Raw genomic sequence first — 14,841 nt, 5'->3', positions numbered from 1 at the left:
TATATAATGAAAGACATGCGCATAGACTGGAAGGGAAGCGTGGACATAGACAATGATCTAGCTCGAGGTCCTTCACCGCGAAGCTGAACATGTCAACGTGGTGTGCTTAGCTGGTTCCACTAGCCACGTGGCATAACCCTATAGGTCCAGTCATTTTAGAAATACCTTAATTAAAGCCGTCTATAAGTCCCCAGATTCTACGTTTTCTCTCTCTCTGACATTCCTTGAATAACATTTTAGAGAGAGAGGGGTGGAAGAAGAAGAAGCAGGGGGAGGAGTAGGAGGAGTATCAAGTTTATGCAAAACTGTGCCTCACACTATTGAGGACATATTCTATTTATATTGGCAAAAGATTAACTAATAGATCCGATTTCATAGGAAACTAACGAAGTAAGCCTATTCTTATGGCATGACTAACTTCAAGCTATTCTAATGGATTGACCAATTCTAACAGTCCCCTTCAATCCCAACAAGTCTTGTACATGTTGAGATTGTTACAATGTGTAGTAAAAGGAGTTTTAGACAGTGGTTTTGTCAGGATATCAGCTACTTGATCACTTGATGAAATGAACCGAACTTCCATTGCTTTACGTGCTACTTGTTCTCGAACAAAATGAAAATCAACTTCAATATGTTTCGTTCTAGCATGAAATACTGGATTTGAAGTTAAATATGTAGCTCCGAGGTTGTCACACCAGAGGCGAGGAGCCTTTGATTGATACACGCCCAGTTCCTTCAGTAATGACTTGATCCAAATCATTTCTGCAGTAAGATTCGCAATGGCCTTGTATTCTGCTTCGGTGCTTGATCTTGACACTGTAGCCTGTTTTCTGGAACTCCATGAGATTAGATTTGCTCCAAGAAATACAGCAAAGCCGCTAGTTGAACGTCGATCATCGGGACAACCAGCCCAATCAGCATCAGAAAACCCCGACAACATCATGGTTGATTTCTGAATTTTCACTCCTAATGCTAGTGTGCCTTTAACATAACGAAGAATTCTCTTCACAGCACCCCAATGAGCATCAGTAGGTGTATGAAGATATTGACACACTTTATTGACAGCAAATGCCAAATCAGGCCTAGTCATTGTCAAATATTGTAGTGCTCCCACTGTACTTCTGTATTTGAATTGTTCTTCAGCTGATAAGGGTATTCCTTGTTCTCTGAATAATTTTTCAGCAGAACCCATTGGTGTAGACATAGGTTTGCATTTTTCCATGTTTACTCTTTTCAACAAATCTAAAGCATATCGTCTCTGTGACAGTATGATACCATCTCGTGTTTTCTTGACTTCAATACCCAGAAAATACTCAAGATCACCCAAATCTTTTACTGCAAAATCTATTTTCAATTTCTGAATCAACCTTTCGGTTGCTTGATCAGAGGAGCTCACAATAATTATATCATCAACATAGATGAGCATATAGATAGTTATCTCTCTGTTTTTGAGAATAAAAAGAGATGAATCAGCTACTGAAGCCTTGAAGCCTAACTCAATAAGTTTTCCAGTCAACCTTGAATGCCAAGCTTTTGGGGCTTGTTTCAGGCCATAAAGGGCTTTCTTGAGCTTGCATATGTAATTCTTTGGTTTGGCTGAGTCTTGAAATCCTGGTGGTTGTCGCATGTACACTTCCTCTTTCAGAATTCCATGCAAAAATGCATTTTGGATATCAACTTGTCTCATATTCCAGCCCTTGGTTACTGCTAGCGAAAGAATGACCCTGATTGTTGACGGTTTGATCACAGGGCTAAAAGTATCAGTGTAATCAACACCAAATCTTTGCTTGAATCCTTTGGCAACTAATCTTGCTTTTAATCTTTCAACTGACCCATCTGCTTTTCTTTTCACTTTATACACCCATTTACTATCAATGAGATTTATTCCAGGTTTGGGTGGAACTAGATCCCAAGTGGCATTTCGTTTTAGCGCTGAGAGCTCATCATTCATTGCTTCTCTCCATCTTGGATGTTGCATGGCTTCCTGCAGGTTTCGAGGTTCAGTAGCAGTCTCTATGATCGGAGTTGTGATAGTTACAGCGCTTGCGAATTTTCTTGAGGTTTCTGAATATCTGATAGTTCCATCAGTGAATTGTTTAGCTTGTACAATGTTATTTCTCAACCTTGTTCGCATTGGATGTTGACTAGCTGCTTCAGTTGGTTGATCAGACACATGTTCATGAGTTTGGTTTTGAGCATTGATCGAACTGCTCTCAGCTTCATATTCTGCAATTTCCTCTGAACTTCTTGTATTATCTGCAGAAGATAAGCTGACACCAGACAAGTTGTCACTAGCAATATTATCAGTTTGACCATCATTCATATGGGAATTACTAACAACTGGTTCAATATCTGTAAGAGCATTTTCAGTGTAAAAACTAGCAAGTTTGGCTAAGGCTGGAAGTAGAACAGGATGATGTGGATTTGTGGTTTTGTTTGGTGGCTTAGATTCTTCAAAAGGAAAAATATTTTCATCGAAAACCACGTCTCTAGAGATGTAAATACGTCCTGTACTTCTATTTAAGCATTTATATCCCTTATGAGAAGAACTATAACCCAAGAATATACATCTAGTAGTTCTGAAACTCAGTTTCTTGTTGTTGTAAGGCCTTAAATTAGGCCAGCAAGCACAGCCAAACACCCTAAGCATGGAGTAGTCTGGACTTTTACCAAACAATTTATGAAGTGGTGTGTCTTGTTGTATGGTTCGGCTGGGCATTCTATTTATAAGAAAGCAAGCTGTGTTGAAAGCTTCATCCCAGTAGGATAGAGGCATGTTGGCTTGAGCGAGTAAAGCAAGGCCAGTTTCTACAATGTGTCTGTGTTTTCTTTCGACTAACCCATTCTGCTGGTGTGTGTGAGGACAGGAGATATGATGTTCAATGCCTGTGGATTTGAAATAATTGTGTAACCGATGGTATTCACCCCCCCAATCTGATTGGACGGAGCGAATTTTGGTATTTAGCATAGTTTCAACATGTTTTTGAAATTGAAGGAACACAGACTCAACATCAGATTTGCATCTCAGAAAGTAAATCCAAACATAACGACTAAAATCATCAACAAAGGAAACATAATATTTGGAATTATTTACTGACGCAATGGATGGACCCCATACATCAGTGTGAATTAATTGAAGGGGTGCTGTAGATACATGCTGAGAAGAACCAAATGGCAATTGATGTGCTTTCCCTAATTGACAAGCATTACAAATTGAGGAAGAGGGAATATTAGTATCTATAGCTAAATTATTATCTTGTAGAATTCTAATGGTAATTGGAGATGCAGGGTGCCCTAGCCTTCTGTGCCATTGTTCTTTCGAAAGTTTGGCTGTCAGCAAGGCTTGACTGAAATTATGCGGTAGAACGTATAGGCCATTCTTACATCTACCGTGGAGCAGGAGTTTTTTTCGTGACTCGGTCCTTAACCAAAAAATAGTTTGGGTGAAATTCTACAACAGCATTATTATCAGATGCTAGTCTTTGTACTGAAATTAGGTGCTTATTGATTTTAGGAGCATATAGGATATGTTTCAGAACAAGAGATGAACCAGAAATTAATGAATTCCCAATATGAGAGATAGACAAACCTGCGCCATTTGCAACCTGAATTTGGTCGGTGCCAGTGTAGCGTTCTCTGGTGGTAAGCCTCTCTAGGTCATTGGTGATATGATCTGTGGCTCCAGTGTCAACATACCAGTTTGTGTCACTAGTGTATCCACTTGTTGCCAAAGCTGCTTGTTTGAGATTATTTTCGGCTTGATATGCCTGATCAAATCTGTGCCAGCATTGCAAAGCATCGTGATTGGGCTTACCACAAATCTGACAGACAATGCCTGAGCTGCTTTGTGTCTTTGATGGTTGACGTCCAGGATTGTTCACAGTACGCCTTGATTGTCCATGACCACTATTTAACTGACGACTACGACCGCGACTACCTCGACCTCCATTGGCACCTCCACGAATGGATATCCTATTGACATTGTTAGCAGATGAAAGTTGCTCAAATGTACCCTTACGCAAGTGCCGCATCTCATAGCTCAGCATGTGAGCATACACGTCGCTGACAGTGTATACATCTGTTCTGGTTGTAATGCTTGTGACTAGAGGATCATAATCTGGACCAAGTCCTTGCAGCATGTAGGCGATGAGTTCTTCATCCTCTATTCGCTTGCCAATGGCAGCAAGTGTATCACCAAGATGTTTTACTTTACGAAAGTAGTCAGCAATTGTCATGTCCTTTTTCTGGATAGTAGAGAGTTCCATACGGATCTGCATTGCTCTTGCTCGAGATGTGGAAGCAAATTGTCGCTCCAGCGTAATCCAGGCTTCTCGTGCAGTGGTGATTCCAACCATCGTGCTGAGAACCTCCTCAGTGACTGATGAGTTGATGAGGCTGAGTACCAGCTGGTCCTGGGGGTACCAGACTGTGAACTCAGGGTTGATGATAATTTTGCGATTCCCTGTTTCTTCACTTGGTTCAACGGCGATCGTCTGGCTTGGTGCAGGCATGGATCCATCCACAAAACCAACAAGGTTTTGGCTACGCAAGTAGGGAAGGATTTGGGTAGACCACAGTAGATAATTTTCTTGTGTAAGCTTAACACTAATCACCTGACTGATCGACGGAGAAGACATTGTGTTGNTCACACTATTGAGGACATATTCTATTTATATTGGCAAAAGATTAACTAATAGATCCGATTTCATAGGAAACTAACGAAGTAAGCCTATTCTTATGGCATGACTAACTTCAAGCTATTCTAATGGATTGACCAATTCTAACAGTCCCCTTCAATCCCAACAAGTCTTGTACATGTTGAGATTGTTACAATGTGTAGTAAAAGGAGTTTTAGACAGTGGTTTTGTCAGGATATCAGCTACTTGATCACTTGATGAAATGAACCGAACTTCCATTGCTTTACGTGCTACTTGTTCTCGAACAAAATGAAAATCAACTTCAATATGTTTCGTTCTAGCATGAAATACTGGATTTGAAGTTAAATATGTAGCTCCGAGGTTGTCACACCAGAGGCGAGGAGCCTTTGATTGATACACGCCCAGTTCCTTCAGTAATGACTTGATCCAAATCATTTCTGCAGTAAGATTCGCAATGGCCTTGTATTCTGCTTCGGTGCTTGATCTTGACACTGTAGCCTGTTTTCTGGAACTCCATGAGATTAGATTTGCTCCAAGAAATACAGCAAAGCCGCTAGTTGAACGTCGATCATCGGGACAACCAGCCCAATCAGCATCAGAAAACCCCGACAACATCATGGTTGATTTCTGAATTTTCACTCCTAATGCTAGTGTGCCTTTAACATAACGAAGAATTCTCTTCACAGCACCCCAATGAGCATCAGTAGGTGTATGAAGATATTGACACACTTTATTGACAGCAAATGCCAAATCAGGCCTAGTCATTGTCAAATATTGTAGTGCTCCCACTGTACTTCTGTATTTGAATTGTTCTTCAGCTGATAAGGGTATTCCTTGTTCTCTGAATAATTTTTCAGCAGAACCCATTGGTGTAGACATAGGTTTGCATTTTTCCATGTTTACTCTTTTCAACAAATCTAAAGCATATCGTCTCTGTGACAGTATGATACCATCTCGTGTTTTCTTGACTTCAATACCCAGAAAATACTCAAGATCACCCAAATCTTTTACTGCAAAATCTATTTTCAATTTCTGAATCAACCTTTCGGTTGCTTGATCAGAGGAGCTCACAATAATTATATCATCAACATAGATGAGCATATAGATAGTTATCTCTCTGTTTTTGAGAATAAAAAGAGATGAATCAGCTACTGAAGCCTTGAAGCCTAACTCAATAAGTTTTCCAGTCAACCTTGAATGCCAAGCTTTTGGGGCTTGTTTCAGGCCATAAAGGGCTTTCTTGAGCTTGCATATGTAATTCTTTGGTTTGGCTGAGTCTTGAAATCCTGGTGGTTGTCGCATGTACACTTCCACTTTCAGAATTCCATGCAAAAATGCATTTTGGATATCAACTTGTCTCATATTCCAGCCCTTGGTTACTGCTAGCGAAAGAATGACCCTGATTGTTGACGGTTTGATCACAGGGCTAAAAGTATCAGTGTAATCAACACCAAATCTTTGCTTGAATCCTTTGGCAACTAATCTTGCTTTTAATCTTTCAACTGACCCATCTGCTTTTCTTTTCACTTTATACACCCATTTACTATCAATGAGATTTATTCCAGGTTTGGGTGGAACTAGATCCCAAGTGGCATTTCGTTTTAGCGCTGAGAGCTCATCATTCATTGCTCCTCTCCATCCTGGATGTTGCATGGCTTCCTGCAGGTTTCGAGGTTCAGTAGCAGTCTCTATGATCGGAGTTGTGATAGTTACAGCGCTTGCGAATTTTCTTGAGGTTTCTGAATATCTGATAGTTCCATCAGTGAATTGTTTAGCTTGTACAATGTTATTTCTCAACCTTGTTCGCATTGGATGTTGACTAGCTGCTTCAGTTGGTTGATCAGACACATGTTCATGAGTTTGGTTTTGAGCATTGATCGAACTGCTCTCAGCTTCATATTCTGCAATTTCCTCTGAACTTCTTGTATTATCTGCAGAAGATAAGCTGACACCAGACAAGTTGTCACTAGCAATATTATCAGTTTGACCATCATTCATATGGGAATTACTAACAACTGGTTCAATATCTGTAAGAGCATTTTCAGTGTAAAAACTAGCAAGTTTGGCTAAGGCTGGAAGTAGAACAGGATGATGTGGATTTGTGGTTTTGTTTGGTGGCTTAGATTCTTCAAAAGGAAAAATATTTTCATCGAAAACCACGTCTCTAGAGATGTAAATACGTCCTGTACTTCTATTTAAGCATTTATATCCCTTATGAGAAGAACTATAACCCAAGAATATACATCTAGTAGTTCTGAAACTCAGTTTCTTGTTGTTGTAAGGCCTTAAATTAGGCCAGCAAGCACAGCCAAACACCCTAAGCATGGAGTAGTCTGGACTTTTACCAAACAATTTATGAAGTGGTGTGTCTTGTTGTATGGTTCGGCTGGGCATTCTATTTATAAGAAAGCAAGCTGTGTTGAAAGCTTCATCCCAGTAGGATAGAGGCATGTTGGCTTGAGCGAGTAAAGCAAGGCCAGTTTCTACAATGTGTCTGTGTTTTCTTTCGACTAACCCATTCTGCTGGTGTGTGTGAGGACAGGAGATATGATGTTCAATGCCTGTGGATTTGAAATAATTGTGTAACCGATGGTATTCACCCCCCCAATCTGATTGGACGGAGCGAATTTTGGTATTTAGCATAGTTTCAACATGTTTTTGAAATTGAAGGAACACAGACTCAACATCAGATTTGCATCTCAGAAAGTAAATCCAAACATAACGACTAAAATCATCAACAAAGGAAACATAATATTTGGAATTATTTACTGACGCAATGGATGGACCCCATACATCAGTGTGAATTAATTGAAGGGGTGCTGTAGATACATGCTGAGAAGAACCAAATGGCAATTGATGTGCTTTCCCTAATTGACAAGCATTACAAATTGAGGAAGAGGGAATATTAGTATCTATAGCTAAATTATTATCTTGTAGAATTCTAATGGTAATTGGAGATGCAGGGTGCCCTAGCCTTCTGTGCCATTGTTCTTTCGAAAGTTTGGCTGTCAGCAAGGCTTGACTGAAATTATGCGGTAGAACGTATAGGCCATTCTTACATCTACCGTGGAGCAGGAGTTTCTTCGTGACTCGGTCCTTAACCAAAAAATAGTTTGGGTGAAATTCTACAACAGCATTATTATCAGATGCTAGTCTTTGTACTGAAATTAGGTGCTTATTGATTTTAGGAGCATATAGGATATGTTTCAGAACAAGAGATGAACCAGAAATTAATGAATTCCCAATATGAGAGATAGACAAACCTGCGCCATTTGCAACCTGAATTTGGTCGGTGCCAGTGTAGCGTTCTCTGGTGGTAAGCCTCTCTAGGTCATTGGTGATATGATCTGTGGCTCCAGTGTCAACATACCAGTTTGTGTCACTAGTGTATCCACTTGTTGCCAAAGCTGCTTGTTTGAGATTATTTTCGGCTTGATATGCCTGATCAAATCTGTGCCAGCATTGCAAAGCATCGTGATTGGGCTTACCACAAATCTGACAGACAATGCCTGAGCTGCTTTGTGTCTTTGATGGTTGACGTCCAGGATTGTTCACAGTACGCCTTGATTGTCCATGACCACTATTTAACTGACGACTACGACCGCGACTACCTCGACCTCCATTGGCACCTCCACGAATGGATATCCTATTGACATTGTTAGCAGATGAAAGTTGCTCAAATGTACCCTTACGCAAGTGCCGCATCTCATAGCTCAGCATGTGAGCATACACGTCGCTGACAGTGTATACATCTGTTCTGGTTGTAATGCTTGTGACTAGAGGATCATAATCTGGACCAAGTCCTTGCAGCATGTAGGCGATGAGTTCTTCATCCTCTATTCGCTTGCCAATGGCAGCAAGTGTATCACCAAGATGTTTTACTTTACGAAAGTAGTCAGCAATTGTCATGTCCTTTTTCTGGATAGTAGAGAGTTCCATACGGATCTGCATTGCTCTTGCTCGAGATGTGGAAGCAAATTGTCGCTCCAGCGTAATCCAGGCTTCTCGTGCAGTGGTGATTCCAACCATCGTGCTGAGAACCTCCTCAGTGACTGATGAGTTGATGAGGCTGAGTACCAGCTGGTCCTGGGGGTACCAGACTGTGAACTCAGGGTTGATGATAATTTTGCGATTCCCTGTTTCTTCACTTGGTTCAACGGCGATCGTCTGGCTTGGTGCAGGCATGGATCCATCCACAAAACCAACAAGGTTTTGGCTACGCAAGTAGGGAAGGATTTGGGTAGACCACAGTAGATAATTTTCTTGTGTAAGCTTAACACTAATCACCTGACTGATCGACGGAGAAGACATTGTGTTGATTGGGATTGACATGTTTAACAGCAGAGGCTATGGATCTCGTGGATCTTATTTGAGCTCTGATACCATATCAAGTTTATGCAAAACTGTGCCTCACACTATTGAGGACATATTCTATTTATATTGGCAAAAGATTAACTAATAGATCCGATTTCATAGGAAACTAACGAAGTAAGCCTATTCTTATGGCATGACTAACTTCAAGCTATTCTAATGGATTGACCAATTCTAACAAGGAGGAGGACTCTGTTGCTTCACCAGGTATTCGGATTTTCTTCTCGCTCTTTTACTCCTTCTCCGATTGATTGTCCTCTCTGCTTCACTTCAATTTCGTAATTATGTTCGGTGAATTTCCTCTGTTTATTCTCTGTTTCTCTCTCTCTGTAATGGTTGAAGGAGTATGAATTCAACTTATCTGGACCTCTCTAGGGCTTGATTTCACACGGCTTAGTTTCAAGCTCGTTTTTGAGTTCTTTTCCTCTTACCCACTAAGACTCTTCCCCGAGCTTGCTTTGGTTGACTTTAATTGCTGAGAGGTTCACTTCGAGATTTTTCTGTTTCTTTCCCGCCTTCATTTCATTCTTCAATTTTACCGATACTGCGTCCCGGAATCTGCGCGGGTTTACGGTTATTCGAGCTTGGAAGATTTTGACTAATCGAACACGTTTTTACTGCTGGTACTGTTTTACTTCTCTCCCGGGGAGTAATTATATGTTTGTGTTTCTACGTTGAATAATAAAGTTTTTGTAGTGTGTCTTGATTTCCTTCACAGTGTTGTTCGTTTATTTGTTGATTATTAGATTATCATTTTTTTTGGGGGGGGGGTATTTCATTGTTGCATAAATTCTACACCATGAGAAGAGATTTCTTACACCTTAAGGTTTTGGCTTGAGGTTAGAATATTTAGTTTCTTCTCCGTGATGGTCGAGTTTTCTCTTGGGGATGAGTCGCCCTATCTACTAACATAGTTGTCACTTTCTCACGATGCTTTCGTACCATGCCACAACAAGTTTATGCATTATTGACATTTTTCTAATTAAATATTTACTGGTTGCTACACCCTTTGATGTTTGTGGTGCTCTGGGTTGAGTGTGGAATAGCCTTGAGCTGTGAATAACCATCCATGTTATTTTTGGAAGCGTTTCATTCTACATACAAATTTCAGATGGCAGCTCCATCCGTTGATACGTTAGATTTTTTTGTCTTTGGATACTTATGGTCTCGACTTTTGTGCTCTACAGGTGTGTTTTCCACTGATGTTCTTGAATCAACGTAGTGGTACATATCATCAAAAGTGCAGGACAAATGCCATCAATAAAAATGAAGGCCAAGTTAAGCTCGAGCTGCTTAAGAGAAAAACATGGTCTTCGTGTTTGTCAGAAATCTAGTGTCATCTCTAAAAAAGCTTGTTTTCTCCCGAGGGTTTCCGAAGAGACAGATGAATTTAATGGCTGTATTACACAATGTCTGGAGGGTAGGTAACCTTTACCTTCTTTCTATCTTTCTTTTTAACTTAGATGTTATCTTGTTTTATTTTTAAAAAATATATTGCTGATTACGTTCATAGTTTGTGGTTGTTTTCTCTAGCATATGGGAGAAATCCGTTAATCTAATTTTTTTTAAATCTATTTAAGTTCACTACCTTGGTCTGCTAATAAAATATTTAAAAATGCTCGATCACTTGGAAGTTTGAAGTTACAAAAAGAAACGGTGTAATTCACAAGCATCTTGAACAAATATCGAATAATCTCAGTCTCAATCTCCTGTCATATTTAGAATGAAGAATCGCACGCATGGAAGAATATAGCTTCTTAGGAGAAAAGGCACCGCTTTGATATTTCCTATAGTTTGATTTCGATTATGCAAAAGTAAATATGATGTTATTTTCCTTCATACTGATTTATGCTTTTTCTTTTTTGTTCAATAAAACGATAAAAATCTATTTGAGATCTTTGAAATCTTTAATTTTTTCTACGAAGTTACCATTTTGCATAATTTTCTCCTCCTCCCAAAGTTGAAAATTTCTCAGAAATCAAACTATTTTTCATCCATTACCAGACAATATCAATTGCATTGCCATGTTTTTTTTTTGTGGGTACTGATATTTGTTTCTTATGCCGTTTCTCTAAACACAGAATCTATTAATAGCAATATAAATCAGGAAGCCATTGATCACCAAGAATTCATTGATGAAGAAACTTCTGAGTTGAAGAGGCACGGAGAAGCTTTTGAGTTGAAGAGGGAAGAACCTTTTTCAGTCAATGCTGCAGATATGAATGGAATGGTATGATGTGATTTTTTTTTTTTTAAAACAGGATCAACTGCAAATACATATTTTGATAATAATGCGAAAACAATTTGTGTGGTGCATTTGTATAATATAGGAATGAAATCTGAGGGCTGTTGTCCTATATTTAGGGAAGGGCAAATGTAGTTTTAGTTTATGTTTGTGTTGGGCGGTTTTTGTTTTTTCTTTGTTAAAAAATCATCACCATCATGTTATTATTATTACTATTACAATTACAATTATTGTTGTTGTTATTATTATTATTATGACAATTTTTTTATTTGAAATTTTTACAGGATTGCACCTTAACCTACTCTTCCGAAATAGAGACAATTTTTTCTCCTATTATTGAACACGATGCAGGTACTACATAAGAAGTACAAACATTGACACGAGATATAGATGACATGATCACATGTTAATTTTTAAGAATGTAGGAGATAGGCACCACACGGACACATTATTAAAATATATATAATTTTGATTTCAATGATTGACATGCTAAAGTTTGTTTTAGCTTCTATCTAAACCAATTTATCAATTTGATCATGTCAATTTTTATGAATGTAGGAGATAGGCACCACACGGACACATTTATTAAAATATATATAATTTTTATGCATTTTGATTTCAATGATTCACATGCTAAAGTTTGTTTTAGCTTATATCTAAACCAATTTATCAATTTTCTAAATGATTTGACATCTGAGTGAAAATCAATTTTAAAGTGAATTATGTTAATACATTTTTTATTTCACTTTCGATATATTTAAGAATGTTTTGCATATGTTTGTTGTTTTAAACAAGTATACATCATGTGCTCAACAAACGTCAGGCTTGATTTAATTTAAAACAGCTTTTAACATGTGGGCACTGCATTAAATGTCTCTGACATGCAAGTATAAGAATCTTCGATACAAGTTGAACACAGGTCACCCAAACTAAAGTGCCCTTGCTACTAATATCATCTGGTCATCTTTTCAAAGGTTAAGATCTATAATTTTGTGTTAGGTCTACTTAGGACTCTATCCTCCTGTCTTCAGATGCACGTTCCCTTCAAGTATACCACTAGCAATTCTTGTTTATTGTCCCTTGAGTTCTCGTCCAGTCCAAACTTGTGTAGGATCTAGCTGATATTATTTTCTCATGGTTCTCAGAAACTTCTAATATTTAAATGGCATCTGTATTAGAGGAGTTGAAAGTTGGTTTGCAACTTAAAGAAAGGTTTTATCAACCATTCTGCTGTGCTTGTGACCTTGAAGTTCATGTTTTCATTTAATTGTCGAACTTCGGCTTTGACATATGTCCTTGCAATTGTATATTTAGGAAATACTTGGAAGATGGAAAAATTAATTACCTCCTGACACAGACTATAATCCTCATGATAGTTCTTATCTGTTCATCTGCTTATGTGTTATGCAGGGAGAAAACTTGATCCTGATATACCAGGAACGGAAACTGATGAAGGGAAAAATATCAGAAGCTCACATGACAATCAGACATGTGATGTATCAGATTTTTTTATTTCTGACATGATAGTTGCAAACTTACCCTTAAGTGGTAATGATGACCTCTGCAACATCAATTATTTTCATGACTACAAATATACTCAGTCAACTATATTGTCTGATGTTGCTGATCAGTATATGATGCTTCCTTTCCTTGAGGACACCGTGAAAGTCAGCAATTCAGATGATGCTGACTGTTCTGATGAATTAACCATTGGTTTTGGTAATTCTGGTTTGCACCGAGTAATTGATCAAAGAAATAATTTCAGTCTTGAATTCTATGTTAGCACAGACTCAGATCAGACAGAGTGTTTTGATCCCCAGTTGTTCATAAAAAATTTACCAGAACTTTCAGAAGTGATATCAAACTTTCAGCCCAGTATATTGCCCAATGAAGATCAGAAAAGAAAGGCCGTGACCCTTGTACTTGATTTGGATGGTAAGAGATTTATATTCGATATTTGTCTTTTTGAGGATTAGGAGATGTATAAATACCTGCACTGGTACGAGTGTTGAATGATTGGAATTTCTTTTCATATCTCTCTTTTTTTTTTTTCTTTTTTTCTTTTTTTTTTTACTTTGGGTTGTAGATTGAAAGGTTACAGGCTATGAAATTTTGAAGTAGCTGATCGGTTGTTCTCTCTTTTTCAAACTGTAGACTTTAGAATGCACACTTCCTTGGGAGTTTAAATGTGAGAGATTTTTATTAGATGAATGCTGTCATAAAAAGACATGAGTACATTTTTTCTGTCAAAATTTGACGATTGCCAATTCAGGAATTTGAGACACTTGTTCTTTCTATCTCTCCGTAATATTTTTCCCTTCTTCTTATCTCTATACTGTGCTTGCAATCTATGGATAGTCCTTCCCCCACCAAATATAATGGCCTCAACCGACTAACAACCCTTTATGACTCAACTAGTAGTTGACAGCTAACTGACTACTATCTCAGCTTCCTATTAATTTCGGCCTTGCAGGAGTGAATTGTATAGGTGGACGACTTTGTTAATCAGATTATTAGCTAGCATTTAACATATCTAAATCAATATGAACTTGAGATTTCTTTCAAGTGGAGCCATTTAATAGTTTGTTTGAGTTTTGCTCAGATTTCCAATATGTTTTGTGGTGACTAGTTCCCTTTAAATCTTTATTTTATCTGCTATCTGGAATGTAATGTAGTTGTCTTGTATATTTGCAGAAACCCTAGTTCACTCTACTTTGGAACCGCAGGATGATGCAGACTTCTGCTTTACTGTTTGCTTAAACATGAAAGAGCACATTGTATATGTTAAGCAGAGGCCATATCTTCAAATATTTCTGGATCGTGTTGCAGAGATGTTTGAAGTTGTTATCTTTACAGCCAGTCAAAGTATTTATGCAGAACAAGTCCTCAACAAACTGGACCCGGATAATTGTATTATCTCACGTCGACTTTATCGTGAATCATGCATTTTTTTAGAAGGATGTTACACCAAGGATTTGACAGTTTTAGGCATCGATCTAGCAAAAGTTGTCATTGTAGATAATTATCCACAGGTACAGCCCTTGGCCTAGTTTTTTATGAACTTCCATTTAGTTGGACCCTGCATTCTTTCTCTCTCTTTTCTCATGGTCTACATTTTTTAGCTATATAAAGAACATATACTATGAGGTTAGGTAGTAGATTAATATGCTTATGTTAATGTGACTTTCAAATGGTGGAATGGAGAGATGGGTTAGGTTAAACAACAGCTATTTCTATTATATCGTTGAAGATTCTTATTGTTACTTTTGAGTTCAACATGTGGAGTGAAGATTCAAACATTTTTTCTTTTTGTCAAATATTTCTATCTTGAGCATGAGCAAAAGATTGATGTCATGTTTTTGGGAATTTGTAGTTATAATGTTTATTTGGAGATAATACTTAAAAAGAAGGGATGAGTAGCATTCTTCATAAGTCATAAGTCATATCTTCATATTAGCTTTCATTTTAACCAGAAGCATCTATCGTTACTTAGATTGGATGATGGCTCAAGAAAAAATCCTTTATTTTCTCCTGTTAGTCGGTTTGCAAAAAACTGTGATCTAGTGT

General features: G+C 38.1%; 2 protein-coding genes and 2 non-coding genes across 15 annotated transcripts in view; 1 reads left to right on the top strand and 3 right to left on the bottom strand.

Annotated features, from left to right (window-relative positions):
* Nucleotides 1-14,841, bottom strand: part of LOC111478603 (60S ribosomal protein L32-1-like) — a 29,945-nt gene that overhangs the window by 9,823 nt on the left and 5,281 nt on the right. For 3 of the 7 annotated variants that reach the window (XR_002717503.1, XR_002717505.1, XM_023122968.1), the window contains one exon: nucleotides 13,190-13,196. The gene's annotated coding sequence lies outside the window, so the exon portion shown is untranslated. Of the gene's footprint in view, nucleotides 1-5,447; nucleotides 5,452-6,192; nucleotides 6,202-13,189; nucleotides 13,197-14,841 lie in introns of all 7 variants that reach the window. The other 4 variants (XR_002717501.1, XR_002717502.1, XR_002717504.1 and 1 more) reach the window with 2 other exon arrangements.
* The window catches only part of LOC111478575, a 17,842-nt gene continuing 3,211 nt past the window's right edge, over nucleotides 211-14,841 (top strand). For 4 of the 6 annotated variants that reach the window (XR_002717500.1, XM_023122920.1, XM_023122919.1 and 1 more), the window contains exons 1-7: nucleotides 211-284; nucleotides 9,212-9,236; nucleotides 10,217-10,448; nucleotides 11,095-11,259; nucleotides 11,559-11,625; nucleotides 12,685-13,209; nucleotides 13,969-14,306. Coding sequence is in view for 5 of the 6 variants with exons in the window: in XM_023122920.1 (XP_022978688.1) it covers nucleotides 10,281-10,448; nucleotides 11,095-11,259; nucleotides 11,559-11,625; nucleotides 12,685-13,209; nucleotides 13,969-14,306 (1,263 nt within the window). In the remaining variant the exon portion in view is untranslated. The other 2 variants (XM_023122923.1, XM_023122921.1) reach the window with 2 other exon arrangements.
* On the bottom strand, nucleotides 4,034-4,169 carry LOC111478903. Its single transcript, XR_002717569.1, has one exon. It is a non-coding gene; the product is annotated as a small nucleolar RNA Z247 (small nucleolar RNA).
* On the bottom strand, nucleotides 8,366-8,501 carry LOC111478902. Its single transcript, XR_002717568.1, has one exon. It is a non-coding gene; the product is annotated as a small nucleolar RNA Z247 (small nucleolar RNA).

Source organism: Cucurbita maxima, unplaced genomic scaffold (genome assembly GCF_002738345.1).
Source record: "Cucurbita maxima cultivar Rimu unplaced genomic scaffold, Cmax_1.0 Cma_Scf00004, whole genome shotgun sequence".
Taxonomy (NCBI): Eukaryota; Viridiplantae; Streptophyta; class Magnoliopsida; order Cucurbitales; family Cucurbitaceae; genus Cucurbita; species Cucurbita maxima.
This window is presented reverse-complemented; position numbering and strand designations above follow the sequence as displayed.